General features: G+C 40.3%; 2 protein-coding genes and 2 pseudogenes across 4 annotated transcripts; 2 read left to right on the top strand and 2 right to left on the bottom strand.

The window, feature by feature from the left end:
* Positions 1-401: 401 nt before the first annotated feature.
* LOC141840534 (long chain base biosynthesis protein 1b-like) lies at positions 402-5,901 on the bottom strand. 2 transcript variants are annotated; one of them, XM_074728551.1, is made up of 13 exons: positions 5,772-5,901; positions 5,225-5,339; positions 5,017-5,111; positions 4,719-4,810; positions 3,714-3,807; positions 3,564-3,636; positions 3,290-3,422; positions 2,516-2,690; positions 2,111-2,251; positions 1,930-2,025; positions 1,704-1,845; positions 1,009-1,136; positions 402-930 (listed from the first exon to the last, which is right to left on the bottom strand). In XM_074728551.1, exons 2-13 carry the CDS (start codon positions 5,328-5,330, stop codon positions 754-756), a joined length of 1,452 nt encoding a protein of 483 aa, XP_074584652.1. In that variant the 5' UTR covers positions 5,331-5,339; positions 5,772-5,901; the 3' UTR covers positions 402-753. The 2 variants fall into 2 exon arrangements, with proteins under 2 accessions (XP_074584652.1, XP_074584650.1); XM_074728549.1 differs by lacking the exon at positions 5,772-5,901 and having other exon boundaries at positions 5,225-5,390.
* A 1,309-nt stretch (positions 5,902-7,210) lies between these two features.
* On the top strand, positions 7,211-8,493 carry LOC141841645 (CST complex subunit STN1). Of its 2 annotated transcripts, XM_074729827.1 has the most exons (3): positions 7,211-7,305; positions 7,474-7,568; positions 7,669-8,493. In XM_074729827.1, exon 3 carries the CDS (start codon positions 7,807-7,809, stop codon positions 8,266-8,268), a length of 462 nt encoding a protein of 153 aa, XP_074585928.1. In that variant the 5' UTR covers positions 7,211-7,305; positions 7,474-7,568; positions 7,669-7,806; the 3' UTR covers positions 8,269-8,493. The 2 variants fall into 2 exon arrangements, with proteins under 2 accessions (XP_074585928.1, XP_074585929.1); XM_074729828.1 differs by lacking the exon at positions 7,474-7,568.
* A 2,258-nt stretch (positions 8,494-10,751) lies between these two features.
* On the bottom strand, positions 10,752-13,554 carry LOC141839533 (uncharacterized; annotated as a pseudogene).
* A 1,506-nt stretch (positions 13,555-15,060) lies between these two features.
* On the top strand, positions 15,061-22,749 carry LOC141842190 (uncharacterized; annotated as a pseudogene).
* Positions 22,750-22,936: the final 187 nt, after the last annotated feature.

Genomic DNA, 22,936 nt, shown 5'->3' on the forward strand with positions numbered 1-22,936 from the left:
TAATACAATGACAATACGACTTGCAGCTAATCTGGCTAATGGATCGGATGAGTTAGGCAAACTAGTTGGGTTGTAATGTCAAATTGATCGAGTTTGGTGAGTCGACTCTAATAGGTGGTTCGGTCAGATTGGACAGGCAAGCTAGTGAGCTGAGTTCAGATCCATTGTCGGGTTCATGTTGCATTGGGCATTACCTGAATGTTCAAGCCATACCAACTCGAAGTACGTGCTAGGCATGATCCATGAGTCATGTAGGTGTTGCTCGATCGGCTTGAGTCGATCGGAATCGAACCAAATCAGTCTGAAAGAACCATTAGCTAGAGATTTATTACTATGGAAAACAATTCTTGAAATGGATTTTTCTGACAAATGTTGTATGAGGAATTAGGATATGAACTTGGTGAAAGAAAATTAGAAGAATGCAAGCTTTAATATGAAACAAGTAAAAGCATTTCATCTGTCGAATTACATGATAGAACTACAACAAGACATCAAAAATCGACAATCCATTCAACATTTTTATCTACATGTGGCCATTTGCTGAAGAAGGATTGAGTCTACAATCTGGTGGAAGAGTACTGCAATCAGCTAACAAAAAATAATTCTGAAAAGCAAATCCTTGAATCCATGCCCTACTCTTTTCTCCTATCTTTCTCCGAGGAAGAAAAAGATGTAGAAAACATAGGGAAGATACAGAATTAGGCTTCGATCCTATGCTCGGCGAATAGTTTTGACATTGGCTTCAAATGGAGTTTAAATATGTTCAGCCAGAACCAGGGCTGCAACCCTTTGCAGAGAGTCAGAAACTTTCTTGATGTCGGATGCAGTGTGACCTGCTGAAACAAACACGCGAATGCCAACTGGAAGACGGCACTTATCGAGAACTGATCTTTTTGTGCTAACGATGAAGACAGAATCTTCCTTCAGTGCCTGAACCATGCCAGCAATTGTCATACAGAAATGTATGTGTTGGTGTGTCTATGAAAGACAGTTCAACCAACAACTTACCCTTTCGGTGATTTTGTTAAGTAGTTCCAAGTCATTCTTGGATGAACCTGTTGGTTTTTTAAGTTTTAGGAAGACAATGGGTGATAATGGATCGCTTGCGATTGTCAGACCTGGTAGATTTGATAATCCTGAACTCAAAAAAGTTAAATTTACAAGAGTTAGAGAGGTAACTCGAACCAAGGTGGCAAATATGCTCTTACATGTTTTGCATGTTAGATAAAAGTCATGCAGAAAAATAGTCTCTATGATAAAATTTGAGTTCGATATTCATTTCCAACTAACCGATATAAAGAAAAATTAAGAAGCTGAAGTAAATCAGGCATTTAATGTCATCAACACATACTAGTTCAGAAAAAGGAGACAACAAATCATGTAACAATATATGAAAGCTTAATTTCTCAGATACTGGTTATCGAATGAAAGGCTTTAGGGGATGGATGGAATACTTGGTACAGATATGCAGCCACATTCACTCATAATACTGAAATGTCATGCATCCGTAAGAAAGTTGAACTCACTAGTATGTATAAGCACCTGGATAGCATGAAGACTGCAGTAGCAATCATTGTTAAGCATCTACACATAACTACCGGCATATATTACACAAACTGCAGCTAGCTATCGGCATAATACTAAGGCATATACAATTTCCCAGATTTTACAGCAACAATGTTTTTATGAAAATAAGAATTCACCTTCCCGTAGTAGAGAGATATTGCTCCTCAATGTTGTGAGGAAAGATGGATTATCCTCTAAGTGATCCACTGCAGCAATGGCAGCGCTTGCAAGATAAGGGGGTAAAGATGCAGAAAAGACATATCCAGAGCTACTCAAACGCTACAAAAGGAAAATGCCATTAATCAAAGAAAGGTGAGCAGACATAATTGTGCAATTCACATTAGCTAAAGGTAATTTTCATACTTGGTGATCAACTACTCTGGCACTTCCAGTGCAAAACCCCCCATCAGTTGCTAATGCATTTCCCATACTGGCAGTTATTATATCGATCTTCTCAATCTGCAAAACCAATCAATTAGAAGATACATCAGTAAAAGAAAAAAAAAAGGGTCTAGAATGTGGAGGAAAAAATGGTTAGACATACTGGAACTCCATAATGCTCAGCAAGCCCTCGGCCGGTGTTCCCAAGCACACCAAAGGAATGGCTTTCTTCCAATATTACCCGAAATCGGTACTTCTCCTTTAGCCGCACTATTTCATTCAATGGGGTGATTTGACCAGAATTCTGTGTAATAAATATTAAGGTGCTTTATTTTTTTCAGTTGTGATTCAAATGGTGCTTCAAATATAAGGCATTAACCACCTAGAAAGCACACTACTAAAAGAGTTCATATCGCAGGTGATGTTGATCGGAAGATCAAAAAAGAGAACATCCACTGGAACGAGACAGGTCATTATTGGGATCACGGTTTGCAGCAGGGAGTTGAGTTAGTATTAACAGGATGAAACAGCAAAAGCATGAGGTCATTAGTGAAAATTTGTAACACACCTGGTAGAGTGCTTCAACGACAATATAGCGTCTAATCTTTTCTGCTTGCTTATTTCCATGAGTCAATTTCTCTAAAGTACTCTCTAGTGATGCCATATCATTATGCTTGAAGTACACAACAGTACTTCTGGAGAGATAAAGCCCATTTTGCACTCCCCAATGAACACCCTCATCTCTGTAAAGCATAAGAAGTTTATTGTAGTCTAGTAGACCCATTTATGTGATATAACAAAATACTCAACTATATAACTAGAAAATTCATACAAAGGAATCATTATGTGTGATCCGTCATATGGATATACTTTTTTAGGTTCATGAAAGCTACTACTTGGTTCACTTCATGATAAGCACAAGGCTCTCAATTATGGAATCTAGTGATAGTTGGAATGCAGCTTCTTGCATGGAATCCAAAAGGCATCTAGAATGTGCTTCATATAAATCATGTTAGAAAAGAATATCAACAACTAAGAATTGAAGAATCAAAATCATGAACTTATTTAAAGTCATTAATGAGGGAATTTCAGCAAGTGATTTAGAATTTTAATCACTGATACTTAGATATCATGTAGTGTAAGTACTCCAGAACACAAATCTTCAACTAATATTTTTTTCATTAAAAAACTTCTCAGAGGCAATCAAATATAAAGCACATATTTGCTCCAACCATCAAGGGACAAAAAGAGTGAGTAGCACAGTCTTTTGAATAACAGACAGTTGTGTATATCAGGCAGTATTATTACCATATATGCAAAATCATATGTGAAAATAACTTACGCAACAATGATGTCTCCTTTCTTGCAAAATGCTGGAATAACACTAAAAATGGTTGAGATGCCATAAGAGTAGAGGATTGAATCTGGGGTACCCATGAATTCTGCAATTCTTCTCTCACAATCAAGGTGGACATCTACAAAGTCCAATTTCTTAGTTCAGAATTCATCCTCTTGTACATTGTTCGAAAAGGATAAGTGAAAAATGAAATTTGTAAGGCCAAGAGAAGAGCAAAATAGTCATCTATATAAACTATGAACAAAAGAACAAGACTGACCAATTGTTCCATAGAAACCACGAGGACCACAAGAACCAACACCATATTTTTCCAGTGAGGCAACACATGAATCCTGAAATATATACTTGGTATGACATATTTCTGAGTAATAATAAGAAATATGGAGGAAAATGAGGAGTTGATTCTCACAATTATCTTATCATCGCCTATTAGTCCTAGATAGTTTGCTGATGCAAAATTCACAACTTCCTTTCCATCAATTACGGTATGTGGCCCTGCAGCACTGCTTCAGAAGTATTTCTTTAGTAGGAGGAAAAGATGAGTGTCTATAAAACATTTAAATCTTTGTCTCAGCAAGGAGAAAATAACAACTTTGTATGCATAAATTCAGGACACACACACACCAAAAAAATTCAGAACACAACTACGTTGTAACTGTTCATTTTGTGCCCCCCAAATAGAGGGGAGAGAGAGAGAGAGAGAGAAGTTTATTTAAATTAATAGCAGTGTGTGATCCCTCTATCAATGTTATGTAAAATTTACAACCTATCTGAACTAAACTACTTCATAACACACTAGAAAAGTTCAAAAACAACCAACTTGAAGAGCCTGAGTTTATGATGTAATAACTGAACAATCCTTTACTAGAATTTGAAACAAAGAATAGAAAAATTAAATGGTATATAGGTAGAATGAAAAAACAATGTCCTTCCTCCTCTAACCTCCACCATGAGCATCATGGAAACTCAATTTTCATTATGAAACCCTGCCTAGTTAATTAAATTATTTAAAAGATATTTGGTGACTTTTAAGTATCATCAGCTACCCAATATGAGTTCTGTTACAGTAATATAGCATTGCCAAATGACATTCAAGGATCGCCAACCTGTAAACTTTTGCCATCGCCTTAAAGCGTGCCTTAAGCTCAAATCTTAACACTGTTAAAGCAATATATCCTCTGTCAAGTTGAGCCAATCCATGTCAAACTAGTTGAATATGCCCACTGATGAATGGGAATATCAAGAATATAAATATGCAGAAAAGTCTTTCCTAATTGTTTAATCTTTTGGGTTGGCAGAATATAGACTTTCAGAAGTAGCAATATAAGAATTTCCAAATAATGAAGATCAATATGCCATAGCAGTTTTATTCAACTTCATGAACATCATAAAATAATTCAAAGATTCTCCCTACCTTTCTAAGGTTGGAGGCTCAGCTTTCATTTCCTCTGTGATAGGTGGATGAAGGGGTTCAGGAATCCATTCTTCACAAAGATCATCTATTTCCTACAGAAGAAAAATAAGATTTGCAGAAGTCACAGTGATTAAAAGCATATTCACTCGAACTCTAAATATGAACATTAGTGAACCAGAAAATCAAGTGGAAGGAGAAACGGGTAAATTTTATTTTTATAACACAATTAGCGGACTAAAGTAAAAGTGAAAAATGTTGTATAAGCTTAAAAAGTAACAGGTCCAAAAAGTAGACGAACCTTATCAGTTAGTGGTTTCTTAGGAGGCTTGTAACTTTTTCTGGTTAGTTGGAAGAGTATGACAGCTATAAGTAGCACCTCAACAACTAGGTGTCCTTCAATCAAGAAAAATCAACATAATGTCAATTTGTACTCGATTATTAAAAACATGGCACAATTAAAATCGTATAAAGTTTCAATTTCAGAGTCAAGAAAGAACAGATTATACCATCTATGTGAACCCCAAAGACAACAGCTCGGGCAAGCGGAGCATCAAAAGCTATGGATACCCAATCCAACGCTGCCGTGGTCATGTTCATTACAGCCGTGGCCATAACCTCCGCCTTGAAATTGAAAGAAGGCAGAGTATTACAGAAAACTCACGGATACAAATCCCAAAACAAGACGATACAGACTCAATTTATCAGACGCAATCCACGACAAATCTTCTTCCTGCCCTATATGAATCTGGTTAAACAAGAAAAGAAAAAAAAATCTTTGAGCTCAATTCTTCTAAAAGAAGGAAAATTCTCACGACAACGGTTGTAAAATAAATCAAATTGCAAATCAAATCACCCAATTGAAATCCAACCCACACAACAAGAAAAAGGAAGCGCCTTTTCTCTTCAAGCTATAGTCCATTCGATCTAATTGCTCTTACATCCAAAATAAATGGATACCCCGAAAACCAAGAAGAATGCCAACAGATACCTTTGCAGGGTGCATGGATCCAAAACCACAAAACAAGAAAAATAAAGGAGATTACTTCGACGCACCTGCGGTGCTCTAACCCTAATCCAAATGCAGAGGGGTCGACGTCTGAGCTCAAAACTCCAATGCCCGGATTTAAATAGCTCGAGACCAAATCGAGACAAGAGAGCTCTTCACGATTTCAAACGTGGGAAGGATCGGGCGAAATGGTCGTCTTCGGGGAGCTCGACGACGATTAAGATAAGGGAGAGGGGCCAGCAACGATGCGTTCATCTCTATCCCACCTCAAATGACCCAATAGTACCCGCCTCCAAGTCCGAGAGAACATGGCTGAGGAGGGCATTTAAGGTAATTCACAGTATCTACACAAATTTACGTCGACGTCAGCCCACCGGCACGCGATGATACCGATGGGGGAGGAAGATTGGAAGAAAGTACCTCGCGGTGGGACCCCCGTGAATTCGCGTGACCACGCGGGTTCACAACCCGCCCGTCCCCAGCGAGAAACGGTTTTTAGTGCAGTGATGCAAATTAAAAGTGGCATTTTTTATTATGTTGATTTTATATTTATATATATATATATATATATATATATAATTGAAATTCTGCGCGACCCGTGCTGCGTGACCCCATACGCGACATAACCGACCCCCGTCGTTTTCAGCCGCCCTCGCCGCACTGTCCGATTACCACCAGCTGCCGGATCGGACCCAATCGACGCGCCATTTGCCGGCGCGTCGGCCGGCATCGGATTCCGATCAAATTGTGGTTGGAATCTGACACAATTTGACCGGTCCTTCCTCGGTCGATCTCCGACTTCGATTTGGTCGGAATCCAGTCACGATTAGGCTAGAAACGACGCGTGCCACTGTCGGCCGCGTTCCGGTCAAATTGCGTCGGATTCCGGCCATAATCCGATGTCGATCGATGCGTCAACGAGTGACGCGTCGATCGGGCCCGATCCGGTGGTCGGACAGCGAAGCGAGGGTGGCCGAAAACGGCAGGAGTCAGGCGGGCGAAACATTATGCATTCCTACATTTGGACGGTCAGATCTAGCTCACGATCGCTTGATGAACGGTGGATCGCGAGTTGCGCACGGGCGCACATGAGGGAGTCACGCAGAATATCAAAATTATATATATATATATAAAAGCACTTTTCAATGTTTGTCTTTTTGTATTTTATTTTTTTTTATTTTTATTTTTCCTAATTGGGGTTTGAACTTTGTGACGTGTTGACTCATCTCTCTGGTGGAATTAATACGGCGGCAACAGCGGCCGCCGTCCCGAGCGTAATTTGCTGCAGGATTGCCGTCGCTAATTAATTACGTTTTATTAGCGTGGCAAATGTCGTTTTCGGGGTCATTTATTGAGCTTATCGAACACTAACCAACCGCTTCTGCCGAACCAACTCGCACTTATTGTCTAAACCAACCCGCCGGCTCAAAAGTCAAAACCCTAAAAACCCACCCTCCCCGAAACCCCCAATGGGCGGCTCCTCCTCCTCCTCCTCCTCCTCTCGGTCTAGCAAGCCAGCGCCGGAGCCCCTCGTCGTCGCGGGCCCGAGCAACGCCGCTGAGCCCCTGAAGCCGGATGCTGGTTTGTTTCTTCTCTTCTCCGCCCGTTTCTTTTCTACTTTTCCTTCGTCCGAGTGGCGAGTTGGGATTCACCGACGGCAGCGGAGAGGGCGGCAACATACTATTTTTAGGAGGATACTTTCGGGTCGCTGCAAATTTTTGCTCATATTTTTGCGCAATTTGATCTTAGAGAGAGTGGCTCGAGGTGGCTGATTCCATAACTTCTCATTAGGGGATGGATCAGAGCACTGCCTTGCTTAGAATCCCAGAATGAAATTGTGAGATGTAAGTTAGGAAAAGTGAATGATTTCTGGAGAAATTCTTTACTTTGGTAGTTTGAAGAGTTTAGTTGGCTACTGAATACTTGAATTTTGTATGCTAGCAGATTGTTCTTTCATCAGCGAGGCATCAACTCCATAGTTTTGCGAGGATGCTTTCCAGGTGCTCGACGAAAGTTTCAAGAGAAGTCGAATGTGCCACTTGATCATCGTCCATAACCTTTTGCAGTTGTTCCTCGCTCCAAATGAACACCATCCAAGCTGCGCATGTCAAACTTTTGGCAGTCGATCTCCTCTCGCTTACAATTCACGACTCCTCGCACCCTCCTTCCTTCACCAGAAAAGGCAAGCTTGTTTCGCGAGCTGAAACTGTTGGTGTGGTGGTGAGTCGGGAGCGCAGAGACAAGTATCTCACATTCCTGGTGGATGATGGCAGTGGCTGCATTCGCTGCATCCTTTGGCTCAACCACCAGCCCGACCACCTGCCCGACCTCGGTGTGGCGGCCGAGATGGCGCTCAAGGAAGCCGCAACAGTTGAGTTAGGGAAACTGGTTCGAGTGAGAGGGAAGATCACCTTGTTCAGGGGGTCACTGCAGTTGACTGTGAGGGATGTTCTGGTCGAACGGGATCCCAACGCCGAGGTGCTGCACTGGCTGGACTGCATCAAGTTGGCGAAGTGCTGTTATGATCCGCCAACTCCACTTTAATAAATGATGGAATCCGTCGTACCAGCGGCTGCATATGATCGGTACAATGACTATTTGTGAAGAAGTTAGAAAGTAATAGTTGATAACTAAGGAAAGAGCATTGTCTCGATTTCGTGAGATTTGCACTTTAAATTTTGAGTCCAACAAATTTTTTTTAGGCTTTTTGGATTTCGAATGCATAAGATGAGATGTATGCTTATTTAATGATTCAATGGATGAGTTGATTCGATAAATCGATGAATTTTTAACATTTGAAGGGACTTATTTATACCAAGTGAAAAGGTAGAATATCCTTTGGTGAGTGGCTGTGACTTTTGGACAAGATTTATTTGAACCATTTGATTTGGAGGGTTGTAATCCTTTAGATCTTCCTTTAATTTCATCCGTCAAATCTGAAGGATTACAAGTGTAAAGTGCACCAATAAAGCATCCATTGCAGATGTGTGTGCATGTGTGCATCCGTGCGTGTCAGGCCGTGGGCTCGTAGGTGCAAGCACTTCCTCGCTCGTGAGAAGAGAGCACATGAGTTTTTTTGTGTTAACTCTATTAACACAGCAACATAACTAAGGAAGGAAAGCTCATGAAATTTACCAATGTAGAACTATTCCCTATACATTTCCTTGTATATCATTAATTAACCATTAATGCTCTTCTAGATTAATTTTAAATAATTAATTTCTCATTCATCCTTACTCGGTTTTGAGTAAATTAATAATCTAAGTCTATCTACGCGAAATGTTAATTTTGATTTTGAAATCAATTTCGACTTCCATCAATTGACGACGCTTCGATTTTTCACAAAATCATATTGATCCTTTAAGACTCAATATCCAACAAAATCAACTCATCTATTAAAAACTATCTAATTTTTGTTCAATAGAAAATAGAACTTGTAAATGGACCCCAAAAAAAAAGAGAAAATTAAATTAATGATGGGTCATTAACCTTCAGAATATATGTGTGCAATTCGGAATTGACCGAATAATGTAAAGCCCATTGGGGTTTAATGGTTAATGGGCCGACTATAGCAACCCCGCTATTATTTTTAAATTATTAGCTAACTAATCAATTTTAATCGATCGCTATTTAATAGGAAAGAAACTCTGAAAGTGCAACCATATCAATTTAAAATTAATTTGAGGTCGTTATTAATCGTCAAAGGTATTTGAAGATAATTTGATTCAGGGTATTTTAGTAAAAAGGAAGAAGTAGCTAGATCTAAGCATTTTGAAATAAAGGAGTGTTGATTTGGATAATTACTCTTTAATCATTGAGTGGACAAATGTGTAAATATGACTTATTGCCCTATGGCCCACCGTTCGTAAGATCGAAATAAGTGGGCCCCGAACTATACTATTTCCGGATCAGACATCTTTTCTTCCTAATATAGAGAAAATTATTTCAATTTACTTAAAATTACTACATGTGCTATTATTATATTAAAATATATTTTTTAATTTAAAATTATTTTGATCAAAATTGTTATAGTTATAACAATTGTAATTAAAATTTGTCACGTGATGCAAAATAGGATGAGTGTCATTTTAATATTTTTTAAATAAAATATATATTTTTAATGATTTTTGCACAAGGAAAAAAGAATTTTATTATTTTTATTTAGAGTCATGCCCCATTTTTGTTGTTTAATTAGAGCTGTCTTATTCATAGACACACCAACTTGTAAGGCTAATAATTAGAGTCATGTCCTGCTAATCACATCATAAATTAAAAAGATAATTTTACATGATTAAACCGTAACTAAATCTCCCATAATGTTAGAGTCGTGAGTGACTAACTCTGAAGGTAGATAAATTTAAAAGACCTTTTAATTTTAGGTCATGGAACAAAAAATAACAAATTTAAAATTATGGTTTGGAAGAAAAATAATGAAATAAGGAAAAATAAGTAATAAAAAAAAGGAAGAGTGACACTAAGCTCTCTCATCAATACTATCCACTAGATTTTTTTTTTGATTCCAAAAAAAAAGATAACGTGTCAATTATAATTTTTCGATTTATTTTTTGATTATAAAATCGACCGGGTGAGACCGTTAAGATATCGGATTTCACCAAAGTGAAAAGTTGAAAGCTACACTAGGGAGACAAGCTGTAGAATGAAGAAATAAAGTGCTTTAATTGACCTTCAAAAGTTCCTCCTTTTGCTCCAAAAGTTTCTTCCTCCAGTTAATTTCTACTATCTTAAGCCAAATTCAAATCCCCCCACCCCAAGAGTGAGTTGCCATAGTAATACCCGTCTGCGTCGTGATCGACTACAATTTTTCGATTTACCTCTTCAAAAATGATTGTAGAACCGATCATGTGAGGCCACTAAAGTGACGAATTTCACTTTTACGCAGAAGAGTTGCCATGGCAATGATCACATGTTTCTTCTCCATTGATGTGAAGAAAAAACAATCATGCATCGAGAATCAGCTTTTAGATTAAGAAACATGAACCAGAGAAGCGTGGATAACATGAGAAACCAGAATCCAAATCGTGATATTATTTCTCAGAAAGCCAAGTGTTAATAATTGTGATGTCTCTCTCTCTCTCATGCTCAAATCACTCCGAAAATCCCAAGCGAGTCAGAAAAAAAAACACCATGGTGAAGAAAAAATCGTAGCAAAAAGAAGCTACAGACTCCAAATCCGAAAGAAAGCAAAGCAAAGAGATGGAAATGTTACGCTGTGGAGGCCTCTGCAAATGTTGATTGGTTGAGATCATTATCATTGTCGTCGTCGTCCTCTTCCTCGTCTTCTCCGTTGATGAACAGCACCGAGTCCTTCTCTTCCTCGCTCGAAAAGTCTCTCCTTTCCAGCTTTGCGTTGGCCGCGACGAAGATCAACTTGTGCACTCGGTCGACGCCGGCGGGCAGCCGGGAGTTGCAGCAGGCCCAACGCAGCAGGGAAGGGTTGTGCTTGAAGCCACAGGAGGTGGCGTGGAGGAAGATGAGCCTCACGGCTACCTTGCCGAGGCATTTGAACTCGTTAAGGTAGGTCTCCCATACCAGCCTGCTGCTCTGCGGGTTGGCCACCCTCAGCTTCCCGGTCGCGGGGTCTCGCTGCCTCACCTGCACCGCCTGCGCGTACAGCGGATCCAATCCTTCTGTTCTCCACTTCATCAGCTCCATGAGAGCGATGTGGGCTTCGTCGCGCGAGACCAGTCTGGTGATCAGCTTGTCCACGTCCTTCTCTTGGTGAGAGGTCAGAGACTTGAATGGGGGAAGGTATTTGCCACTGACGTCCTTCACTAAGTACAGTGGATCCAGCACGAACGCCGCCGGCCAAGCCGGGTGGTAGTGCTTCTTGAACCTCTTGTCGATCACCTTCTCCAAAGGAGCGAGTTTGATGTTGTACTTGGAGGACCAGTCACTGACCTTGGACCGCAGCTCCTCCCACAGCGGCAGGGATTGCCCCACCAGCGGCCGCTCTGCCTCTGTTTCCTGGACCATGTCCTCCAGCAGCCGGACCAGCGCGTGCACCGCCTCCAGTTGGTTCCAGAAGTTCATTTCCAGGACCATGTCCGCCATGTCCCGCGCGGTGGGATCGTCGCGGCAGATTGACTTGTAGGATTCATGGAGCACAACGGATTGCACGGCGCGAGCAGAGGCCAAGATGTCCTCGACCATGGGGAAAACTGAAGCGCCGGCGCGCCACCTTCGGCTGCGTCGTAGGACGGCGGCACGCGGAGGAGGCACGCGTTGTCCAGCTCCTGGAGCTGGTACTTGTGGAAGATGCTCCTCACTTGAGGGTGCTTGTTGAAGAAGCTCGCGAGCTTGTGGCATTTGGCTGCGACGGTGTGGACGAGGGGAAGCTCACGGGCGATGTCCTTGATGAGACCGCGGAGGCCCTGTAGCTGGCACGAGAGGTTCACCATCCATGGATACTGGTTCTCCAATTCCAGAAGCGCCTTGGACTTGAACTTGTCAGCGATGATCCCGGCGCACCTCTGAGTGTTGCCCTCGCCGGCGATCTCCGTTACAGTGTCTAGCAGCACCTCCTCTGCCGACTTGGACGCGGCTCGGCCGTGCGTGAGCAGGGACCGATGGAAGACGATGGTCCCGTTGGGGAGGTTCACCGTCATGTTGATGATGGAGGAGGACGAGTCCCTGGGTTTCTTCCACCCATCGGAGGACAGCTGGAAGAAGAGAGCGTCGTGGATGCGCGCGTCGGCGTCCGCACGGGCCTCCTCGTAGCGTGCCTCTAGGCGGTGGCCGACGAGGTCGCGGCGAGAAACTGGGGGAAGACCCACGTTGCCGAGGAAGGCACGGAACTTGGGATGCTCGGCGGAGGAAAGAGAGATGGCGCCAGTACCGGCGGACTCGTGGAACCAATCGGAGAGGAGGGAGAGGGCGGAGTCCATTTGAGGTTTGGAGAGGGATGGAGCGGGGAAGGCCTTGGGGCTCTTCAGCCTCTTGACGCTGCCCTCGAACATCCCCAGCGAGCCGAGGTCCTCCTTCCCGCTGGAGCATACCGGCAGAGGAGGCGGCAAGAGGAGCGGGAGAGGCGGCGGCGTGGAGAATAAGACTTCACCGCTGCTACCCGCGGCGGGGGTGGCAGGCGACAAGGAGAACCGGGCGGGATCAACAGCAGCGAAGCGAGGTAGATGCAAGGGGGCGGGCGAATGGCTGGTGGCGCCGGAAGGGGAGGAGCGCTTACGGCCGTTGGGACCGGCCGTCGAAGAGGAATCGCAGGGGGCAATGGCGGAGATGGGCTTGGGGGGCGGCGGCGGCGGAGGTGGGGAAGCGAGCGGCAGAGCGGCGGAGGAGGAGGGGGAGGCGAAATTAGGGCAGGTCCCGCGCTTGAGGTGCTCGGAGGCGGTGCGGGAGGGGTTGGAGGCCGAGAAGATGGTGTCGCACAGGGAACACCGGAGCTTCACAGCCTTAGGGATCGCTGCCTCGGATCCCGGCACCAACACCGGCTCCAGGTGCGCCCAATACCACGCTCCCTTCCCTTTGATCGCCTTGTTCCTCACTATCGTCAGCGCCTCGAACCGCTTATGCACCGCCTTCGCCGCCACCTCCTCCTCCGCCGATTCCTCCACCTCTGCCGGATTCGTCACCAACGCGTTCGCCGTCGCCATCGCCGGCACCGATCAACTACCCAGCCCACCACCCAAACAAAACCCTTAACTAATACCTACTCTGCCGTCTTACTTTTAATACGTGAACCCATGGTTTTCCGGGTCATCACTGCCTCCGCTCGAGGCTGATTCGACGGCGGCCGCCGGGGAGGAGGCGATCATGTCGACGACTTGAGCATGGATTTAGGGCAGCAGAGGAAGGAGAAAGAAGGGGAAGCAGAGCACGGGAGTTGGGGAAGGAAGGAGATTAATATATTTGTCTGCTACTTTTCATTATTAATTAATTATGATAAAACATTTTATCAATTATTTATTAATTTTAAAAATTAACGTAAAAGTGGCTTCGTGTCGACAAATAAAGCCATCCGTTTGTTGCGTAGTGTGTGGTTGGATTCGGGAAAGCCAAATAAATATTTTTTTTTATTTTTATATAAAATTAATTCAAAATTCGATAAAAATTTTCTTTTAACTCTTATTCTTCATGGGCTTTATTCCGGTGGACCGGGCCACGGTAACGCTAATGGGCCGTGTTAAATCGTTGTGATCCATTCTCCACATGTTGTAACGGTCTTTCATTTTACACCTCGTACTTTATGCTTTGTTCATTCACCCTCGTAGTTCAAAAGATTGCATATTGCCCCTCCTTTGCCAACGCTAACACTCAGATTGATTCTCAACACTCAAGGGCACGTAGCTTTCATTAGTTTTCACACACCCTTATACTTCACCCTCTCCTCTTCAACTTCCTTATCGTTTCGATCCCAAAGTCATGCCCCTATCGCTTCCTCTTGCTCTTCTCTAGAAGTTTGAGTAAGATGGATGAATCTCCCTCAAAAACCACTCAAAAAGTTGCAAAGTATGGACCTAAAATTTAGTCGCCCACCCTACAAAGTTGATCCCGAGTCCTTATGCTACAGTCACATGGCTCGAGACTACTTTTTCATAGTAACTTATCTATGATCGTGGCAATCACAAGCTTAGAAGGTACGAAAATTGATCGTGTGATAATTTACTATCCGAGTACCAACTCGACTATGTCCGTACTCCGTGGACCGTGGGGCGCATGAAAATCGATCGTGAAAGCAGTCTCGTGACCACCTTTATATATCAAGAAAACTACTGCAACATATTTTTTTGAAAAAGATTGTTCTCTTGAGAGAAAGTTAGATGCCAGTACAAGTGCTGAATTACATGTAGAGGTGATTGGCATGATGACACTTTGACAAAAGATGGTGAGTGAGCCCTGCAAAAGTTGTCATCAACAAAGAAAATTAAAGACGGTACGTATAGCTGATAAATAAATAAATAAATAAATAAATATATATATATATATATATATATATATATATATATATATATATATATATATATTTATTGAAGGGGTACGTACCATGTCCAACCTGGAGATAGCTGCCTGCATGCATGCATGCAATGCCTCCTATTATATACTACATATAATAATTATGCGACAGCATCATTACTCAACCATTTCTACCTAGCAATGATTAAACTGCAGGAACTTGTTAATTAACAAAATTTGTTAATTTAATATATTTATAAAAAGAAAAAGTTTGTAATATTGTTTGGGCTGGGCTGGGCTGGGCTGGGCGTAAGTAGAGCCCGTTAGAGAGGACGATGGCAATGTAACGGCTCGGGTCCAAATTTGTCATGTCGGTTAGCGTCCGGCAAGCGGTTGCATCGTTGGATCCAGCAGCAGAGTCCGCTTCTTCGCCATCTGCTCCCTCCCTTTCGTCGAACCCTAGCACACTTCCTGCTCGAGGAAGATGCCCCCGCGGTCGGTCAAGAAGGCCGTCGCCAAGAGGCCGTCGCTGAGGTCGAACAAGAATCTCGCGCGTCCTGCGCCGGAGGAGGCCGCCCCTCTCGTTGCGATCGATGAGTCGTCGGCGGCGGCGGATTTGAAGCGGGAGGAGTTCGAAGGTGAGATTATCGCTACGCCGATGTCCGTGGAGGATCCTCCGGCGCATGAGAGAGCGATGGCATCGGAAATCGATGGAGCGACGATTGTGACGGAGAAGCCTACTCGAGTGGTAGTTGAGGCTTCGCGGATTCAGGAAATTGCATCTGAGAAGGTCGAAGGAGCAGCATCTTGAGAAGGCTAGAGAAGAAACTGTAGCTGATGATCCAGACGATGCAAAGAAAGTTGATGATTCTGCCGTTCATCCTGAAATTGCTGAAGTTCCAAAGCATCCAGACGATGTTGCTGCGGTTCTAGAAGCTGAAGAAGAGCACGATGTGGCGGATGCCGATCAAGGTATGCATTGTGTGCTGTTCCCATGTCGAATCTGTTTTCTACGCATTTTTTGTAGTTTAATCGTTTAGCTGAGCACAATGAACACAGATATCTGCGGACATTTATGCTTTTTTTCCCCACTTAATTCTAATTCTTAAATAAACACACTATTTGCACGACTTCCTTCTCATCTTTATATTCTTCTCCATTCTTACATTGATGTTGTTAAAATGCAATGTTAGCACACCAGATCGCCCGGGTCTTCATCAGTTGACACGCACTAATAGTTTTTTTTCTTCATAGTATGAAAATGAATATTCATTACTATTTATGAAGCTTGAGCTAGGCAATTTTATTTTCTACCAAGAGTCTAAGGTGTGTAAATCGAGACAAAGAGAAGTTTGCATAACCTAATTAAGAGTGATTTTGAAAATTTATCTATTATTAGCAATGTAGGTGTACATTGATTATGATGGCAAGATGGGATCCTTGTAGTCAATGTCAAATACCTAGGACTCTAGACTTATTGTAACAAGGCAATTATATTTCTACATCAATTAGCTTTTTCCACATGAAAAGAGAGTGAATAATGCTAAGTTACTTGGAGCATGGTACAATATCCATTTGATGCTTAGGCACTATTTCTATTTTATTAATTGTTATTAATATTAATTTTTATGTTTTTTAAAAAAGAAAATTGGATCTAATTAATTTGTTTATTACTAGCATAAAATTTTGCATCAAGGTTAATGATAAAATCCAGTTAGCTCAACTCAAAGAGTTGGAGCAAACATAATTCAATGACGATGACTGGAATTTCTCCAAAGAGTGATTGGTATCTTATCAAAATTAACTAGTATTTGCATCTTCATACCAGATTTCTTTAGCTATTTTGTGGCATTCAAATGGCTCTATTTGTCTTCTAATGCAATTGTTTTTATACAAATATATATTCTCCAATGAGAATCATGCTGTGACAATATCATAGGCCAGGCAATAGGAAGACAAGAAAGAAAGTGACGCATTCAATAGATATTGAAACCTCTTGCAGTTCTTATGGATCATTTGGTATGGTCATTCTGGATTTGGTGCCATTATTTTGTTTTGATCAACTTGTGTGAGTGAGATTGAGCATCAGGATGGCGTATCAATTTCATTCCATATGGGTATTCAACCTTCAAAAAATACAGCATTCTACATAAAACAAAAGGGTTGAAAATTCATATTATGTATATATATTTTTTCTATTCCACAAGAACATTTGAATCTAATAAAACCAAAAATAAGAATGGAAAGAATCGTCCCCCTCATTTTATTGCTGATTCTATTCTATTGTGTGGGAGGGAATAACATTGTTTTCCCCCCTAGTGATTGAAATCTAGACTAGATCATTTTAACTCATTAATTTTCTTTATCAGGTAAAGCAAAAATAGTCGAGGGTGATAATGAGGTAGATGATGAGGAAAATGGAGATGAGATCGAAGATGATGAGGAAGACAGTATTGAAGATCATGAGGAAGGTGGAGATGCAATTGAAGATGAAGATGAAGATCCAAGTGAAACCGAAGGTTCTGGAAAAGATGAAGGTGATGAGGAAGATGGAGACAGAATTGAAGTTGAGAAACTAAATGATGGCTACACAATTAGAAATTGTGATGATGCCAATGAGGAAGAAAATGATGAGGATGATGCCTCATTATACATTCAAGCTCAGATGGCAGTGAGAAAAGACAAGAATTTTAGAATATTTATTGGTGGGTTGGATAAAGGTGCTGTAGAGGAAGATATAGTCAATGTCTTTGGCATGTTTGGGGAAATTCAATCCATAAGAATAGTTAAAAATCCTGTGACACAGAAGAGCAAAGGGTTTGCCTTCATTCAATATGCTAAAATTGATGATGCAAGGAAGGTTCTTTCTGAGCTAAAGGATGGGACAGAGGTCTCTCTATGAACCTGATATTATATTAAATTTTATTATTCTTTGAAAGAAATGATATTTTTGCAAAAGATCAGAGTTTTAATTAGGTATGTTGTCTTGCACTCTGATTTTGCACAGGTGAAAGGCAAACGAGTTGGAATATCAGCTAGCCAGGATAACAACACCCTTTATCTTGGAAATATATGCAAAACATGGACAAAAGAACAAGTATGAAAGTGAAACTCACTTTATTTTGTTGTCTCTAATAGCTACCACATTTTTTTCTGCATATTTTCTTTTGCTCTTCATCTTTTGTTTTTTACTCTTGATTAATTTTCTTTCTATCATTTTATCCTCGTTAAGTTCTCATGCAAATTTTGACTTTGCATGTGTATTCCTAGGTGACTGAGACACTCAGAGTGTATGGAGTTGAACACCTTGAGGATGTACTCTTACCTGAAGATCCTAAAAATGAAGGGAAAACAAAAGGTTTTGCTTTTCTTGAATTTGATTCACATTCAGATGCAATGGAAGCATTCCAGCGATTGAGGAAACCAGATGCTGTCTTTGGTTGTGAAAGGAGTGCTAAAGTTGCTTTTGCAGACACTTCAATGAATTTAAGTGAAGAAATAATGTTACAGGTTTGTTGGATCTTTTTTCTGTCCCCTAATACTGTTTCATAGAACTATCAAAGCGCCTTAATATTCCTCTGGTGTTGTATGGATATGACTGAATACTTATCCATTTAAGTTTCACTTGGCAGTTGTGGATTAGCCTGATTTGGTTTTGCTTGTGTGTGGGTATAATGCTTCCAGTTCATCGTTGTGATCTTCGTTAGATTTATACTTATCTGTTCATGGGAGCTTTTCTAGGTAATGTAATAAGTTGGACATACATAATATCTATACGCTGACTTAAGGGAGATGTTAGGGTTATTAGTCTAGTGGATTTAGTTGCACATTAGTAGTTTTAGATTTAGGATTTTTCATGAGCGTATATATACCCATATAATAGTTATTTCATAATGAAAAATAAAGGATCATTTCCTATTCCCCAATCCTACAGCTCTCTGGTCTTACTAAATACACCTGAATTATTGGTCATTCTGAATTTAGCTATAAGACTTTGATATAAATTGCTGTTTTTTCCTTGCATGATCCACTAGAATTTTGTAATAAATTTTCTTTTTGGGTTATAAATTCTTTTGCTTGGAAAATGTATGTTTTTTGCAGGTCAAAACTGTTTATATTGAGGATCTTCCTGATTCTTGGGATGAAAAGAAAATAAGAGAAATTTGCCAACATTATGGTGAAATAGAGAAAGTACAGATGTTCAGAAAATCTGCCACCAAAAAGAAGGACTTTGCTTTTGTTAAATTTACTTCACGAGAGAGTGCTCTAGCTTGTGTGGAGGGGGTGAATAGTGGCCAACTTGGGGAAGGCGATGTCAATGTATGACATGCTTCTGTATGCTGTATGATGTTTGTAATGTCAAGTTTTAGTAAGTTCTTTATGTATGCTTGAATTCAGGTCAAAGTAAATCTTGCCAGGCCGCCTAAAGGGCGATTTGCTAAGCGGGCTGCTCGTGGTGGATTCAAAGTTAACAAGGATGGCAATGTTATAGAACAAGTCCAATCAAAAAGAAAGAAAAAGTCCAAGTCCAAGCAGGTCAGTGTGCAAGGAGATTCTAAAGGAAAAATGAAAAAAGAGGAATCAAGTTTCAAGTCTACTAAGAATAGAAAACAATGGCAATCTGACAAAGGGAAAAAACGTAGTGGTGGAGACCGGGGAATTGTAGTGAATGAACGGTCATCCAAAAAAGCACGCAGAGACTACTACCATGGTATCAAGTTGCCAATTTTGACATAACATAATTACTTAATGTCCTGGATTTCTGGTTTTGATGGAACATTTTGCTAATTCTATTGGAAAATGTAGGTAATACACACGGTAGACGTTCTGCTATTAAGCGCCCTTACTCAAAATATTCTATGCCAGTAATCAACTATCAAAGATATGCGTATGCTGGAGCTTCTGGATCCAATCCCTACCAGTCTGATCTCGTGAGATCTTAAATCTTGTTTCTCTTACACCTTTCTCCTTGTCATTGCAGTCACTGATATATGTATGTGTGTGTTTCAAATGTGTGGTGGGTGATGATTTTTTAGGCCCCTCATGCTGGATATCTTCCTGCTTCACGAGGGCATTACTCATATGGATATGAGCAGAGGTCTCTTTTTCGTCTCTTTATTACTTGTAGACATTCTAATTCATTATTGTTCTTGTATATCTGATTCTTTCTATGGTTCAGATTTTCTGCTTATGATATCCAAAGGGGTTCTGAGTTCACTGGAGGTAACCTAATTTCACTCACGAATGTGTTGTATAATTGTTTATGGCTAGTATTTTTGATGCTCCAGTTATGGATATGCCTCTGCACTCTACAGCAATACTAAATTCCTTCTTGAGTTCATTTTCTGGTTTCTGTATAATATTCAGATATATAATCATTGCAAAATTTGATTCTGATTTTAATGCTTCTTTATTTATGATTCATCTCGATCAATTTAGTGATGTAATTATATAAATTGATATATGTTCAAGAGTTGATACTTATTGTATTGTTTCTCTCATCATGCTCTGCCCTTTTTGGTCTTCTCTTCTCAAGAAGATTCTTTCGTCTTTTAAGTGGAGCATATCTTGATCTGCTCTTTATTTGCATCTTTCTTCTTAGCCTTTCTCTTTTCTGTTGACAAAAATCAGTCCATTCCATTGGAGGCATTGCAACGGTCAATAAAATCTAAATATGGTTGATCAAAATAATATTATCTCTTGTAATATCAAGAAGAGAAAAAAGAGGATGCTGCTATATCAACTTAGTACAAATCTCTAGAATACATGTGATTTCTGGATGCTAAGATTGAAAATTTGGAACTCATTGATTAAGATTCCTTGCATTGTTTATTAGCAAATCTAAGATAATAAGTAGTGTGTTTGGCATAGTTATAGGTTCCTTGTCTATTCTTTCAAGTATTGTGTTTGGTGTAATTATTGGCTATGCATGTTTGCCTTCCTAAAAGTTTTCTCTGTGCTGCAGCTGTATCCACAGTTCGACCTTCCTATCCTAGATATTCAAGTTCAATTGGCTATCAGGTATTTTTTTTCTTTGTTTTTTTTTTTTACTTTACTCTCAACGGTAGTTTTCATCCAAGGATGGATTCATACTCAGCTCTGTTTAATAACAGGTCCTGTTTTTATATTGTCATTTGTAGAATAGAATTGCAGACCCTAAGGAAGTGCAGACTGAATAATTACTACCTTGTAGTAATATTTTAGATACTGGTTAAGAATTGCTGGTCTGAATGAAAAACAGGTGATTCAACATTAAAACTGACCTGGTTAGAACCGCCCATTTAGTCTGGTCATACTTGACTCGTAAATTTTCTAATTGATCAGATGGTTACATACTTGTTCTGGTCTGATTGTAACAAGATTGATCCATAAGTGTCACTTTTCTGGAATAACCAAATGGAACTGTATCATTTTGCAGTGATTGAATTTACTGATACCTACAAGTACTTTGTTGTCATCTTTACTCTGCTAACTTGCATTCACATGCTTTAGGAAAGTTTTGGGATCATTTTGGGGGAATAAGCTACAAGTCAACCCCATCAGTATTTAGCTAGGCCACTTACTAGTCTGGTACTCAAAGAAATAAAATGATAGTATCATCAAACATAGAAACAGATACACTCCAACATACTGAGATCTGATAATACTGTGCTGCTTGGTATAGCAAGATAGTTGAGGACCTTTGTTCATACAGCTAGAGCTCATGAATGGCTGTGATGCATACCAAAAAGCATGGGTTTCAATCTTATACTCTAGACCAATAGGGGTAAGACTTACCATATTGACAAATATTGAGAAATCATCATGGTGACTTGGCAATATTTTGAAGTGGTAGGTAATTAGAAATTTAAGTAAAATCAATTTGGAAAAAGATTCTTTAGTAATCCCAAAATCAATTGCAAGCTTTAGAAGAATTGCAATGCTATTATTATCCTTCATTTATATGTTACCTAATATGTGCAGCTTTAAAAGAACAATTTTGAAATCCAAGGTAAGACTTTTTACAAAAGTCAAGTGAGGCTGGAAAATATCATAATTTGCTAGAAGATTGTTACTATTTTATAGGGTAAACAAGAATATGAAATGATTTCATCCTAGTATAACCTTATTGAAACAAACTTTGATGGATAGGTATTTTCTTCAGTTGAGAGTGCAGTTAATTAGAGTCCAGCGATGTTTGTAGGAAGTATAGAATGTAGATTCATTGAAAAACATAGGTGGACATGATCTGGTTTGTCATGTCTAAATTTTAGTCAATGCTCATACTGTACCATTTTGGGCCATGATCAAGAAAGGTAAATTGAGATCTAAAACCCTAGAAGAGAATTGATGTTAGAACTGCATTGTTCTTTACAGGAACCAGTCCAGTCCCGTAAACCATACTGAAAGAGAGTGTTAATAATGTCAAGGCATAATTTAGACAATTTTAGCTTGAGTTATTCAATAAGCCATTAGTCAAAAACTTGGCACGCACAAATGGTCTTTCTTCAAACTGAACTTGTGATAGTGGGTCACTTGCACTTTCTGATCTTAAATTTGAACAAAATATTATGCTTTTCCAATTTCAAGTTGCAACACAGTCACTGTGAAGTTTCTGATTTGTTATCTAATGCTAACTATTGGCTAACCCTTTGCTGCTCTCAGGCTGGTTATACGTACCCAAGCAGTGGATCATACCCTGGGCGCACTAACTATGCACCACACAGCTATCACTGAGGCACCCGTTTCTTCTGCCCGTTTATTGTTTATGAAGGTCGCTTACGGCCAGACGGCTAGTGTCGGTTCACCCCTAATTGTTGTATCACCATCACAGTAAAGGTTTGCATTTGGTTCAATAAGTTTCACTGTCATTTTAGACGAGGAAAACAGGGCGAGGATCCTTTGCTTCAGATATCGCAACACAATCGTGGTTTATACTATGCTCAATCTCAATGACAATTGCCTACCTCCCCACGATGGTGTGCAAGTTAGCTTGATCTTGGTTTTGTTGTGTAGTTGCTACCTAGTTTTGTGAATCCATTCGGTAAATTCGAGTGCTGATACTTAACCACATGCTCATGTTCCTTTGGAATTATTAAAAAGAAGTGTTATATCAGTAAATATTTTACATTAGCGTACTTGATAAAATAGTCGAGAACACTAATTATAGAGATTTGATGCCAGTCTTCTACTATGACAGTTGAATAAGCTTTGAATTAGTATTTTATTATTACTACTTATTTCATCTACAAACCAAATAGGATAACAATAGCTTCTTTTTTTTTGCCAAATTCTTTTTTCACGAATA

This window comes from Curcuma longa, chromosome 11 (assembly GCF_044706935.1).
Source record: "Curcuma longa cultivar G26 ecotype Majalengka, Jawa Barat chromosome 11, ITB_CL_G26_1.1, whole genome shotgun sequence".
NCBI lineage: Eukaryota > Viridiplantae > Streptophyta > Magnoliopsida > Zingiberales > Zingiberaceae > Curcuma > Curcuma longa.

Bases quoted from the DNA above. Each gene is read 5' to 3' on its own strand.
- LOC141841645 (XM_074729827.1), top strand. From the start codon at position 7,807: ATGAACACCATCCAAGCTGCGCATGTCAAACTTTTGGCAGTCGATCTC.
- LOC141840534 (XM_074728551.1), bottom strand. From the start codon at position 5,330: ATGGCCACGGCTGTAATGAACATGACCACGGCAGCGTTGGATTGGGTA. The intron at 2,691-3,289 runs GTAAGTTATTTT...TATGCTTTACAG, and splicing joins AAAGGAGACATCATTGTTGC to AGATGAGGGTGTTCATTGGG. The intron at 2,252-2,515 runs GTGTGTTACAAA...TTTATTACACAG, and splicing joins TCGTTGAAGCACTCTACCAG to AATTCTGGTCAAATCACCCC.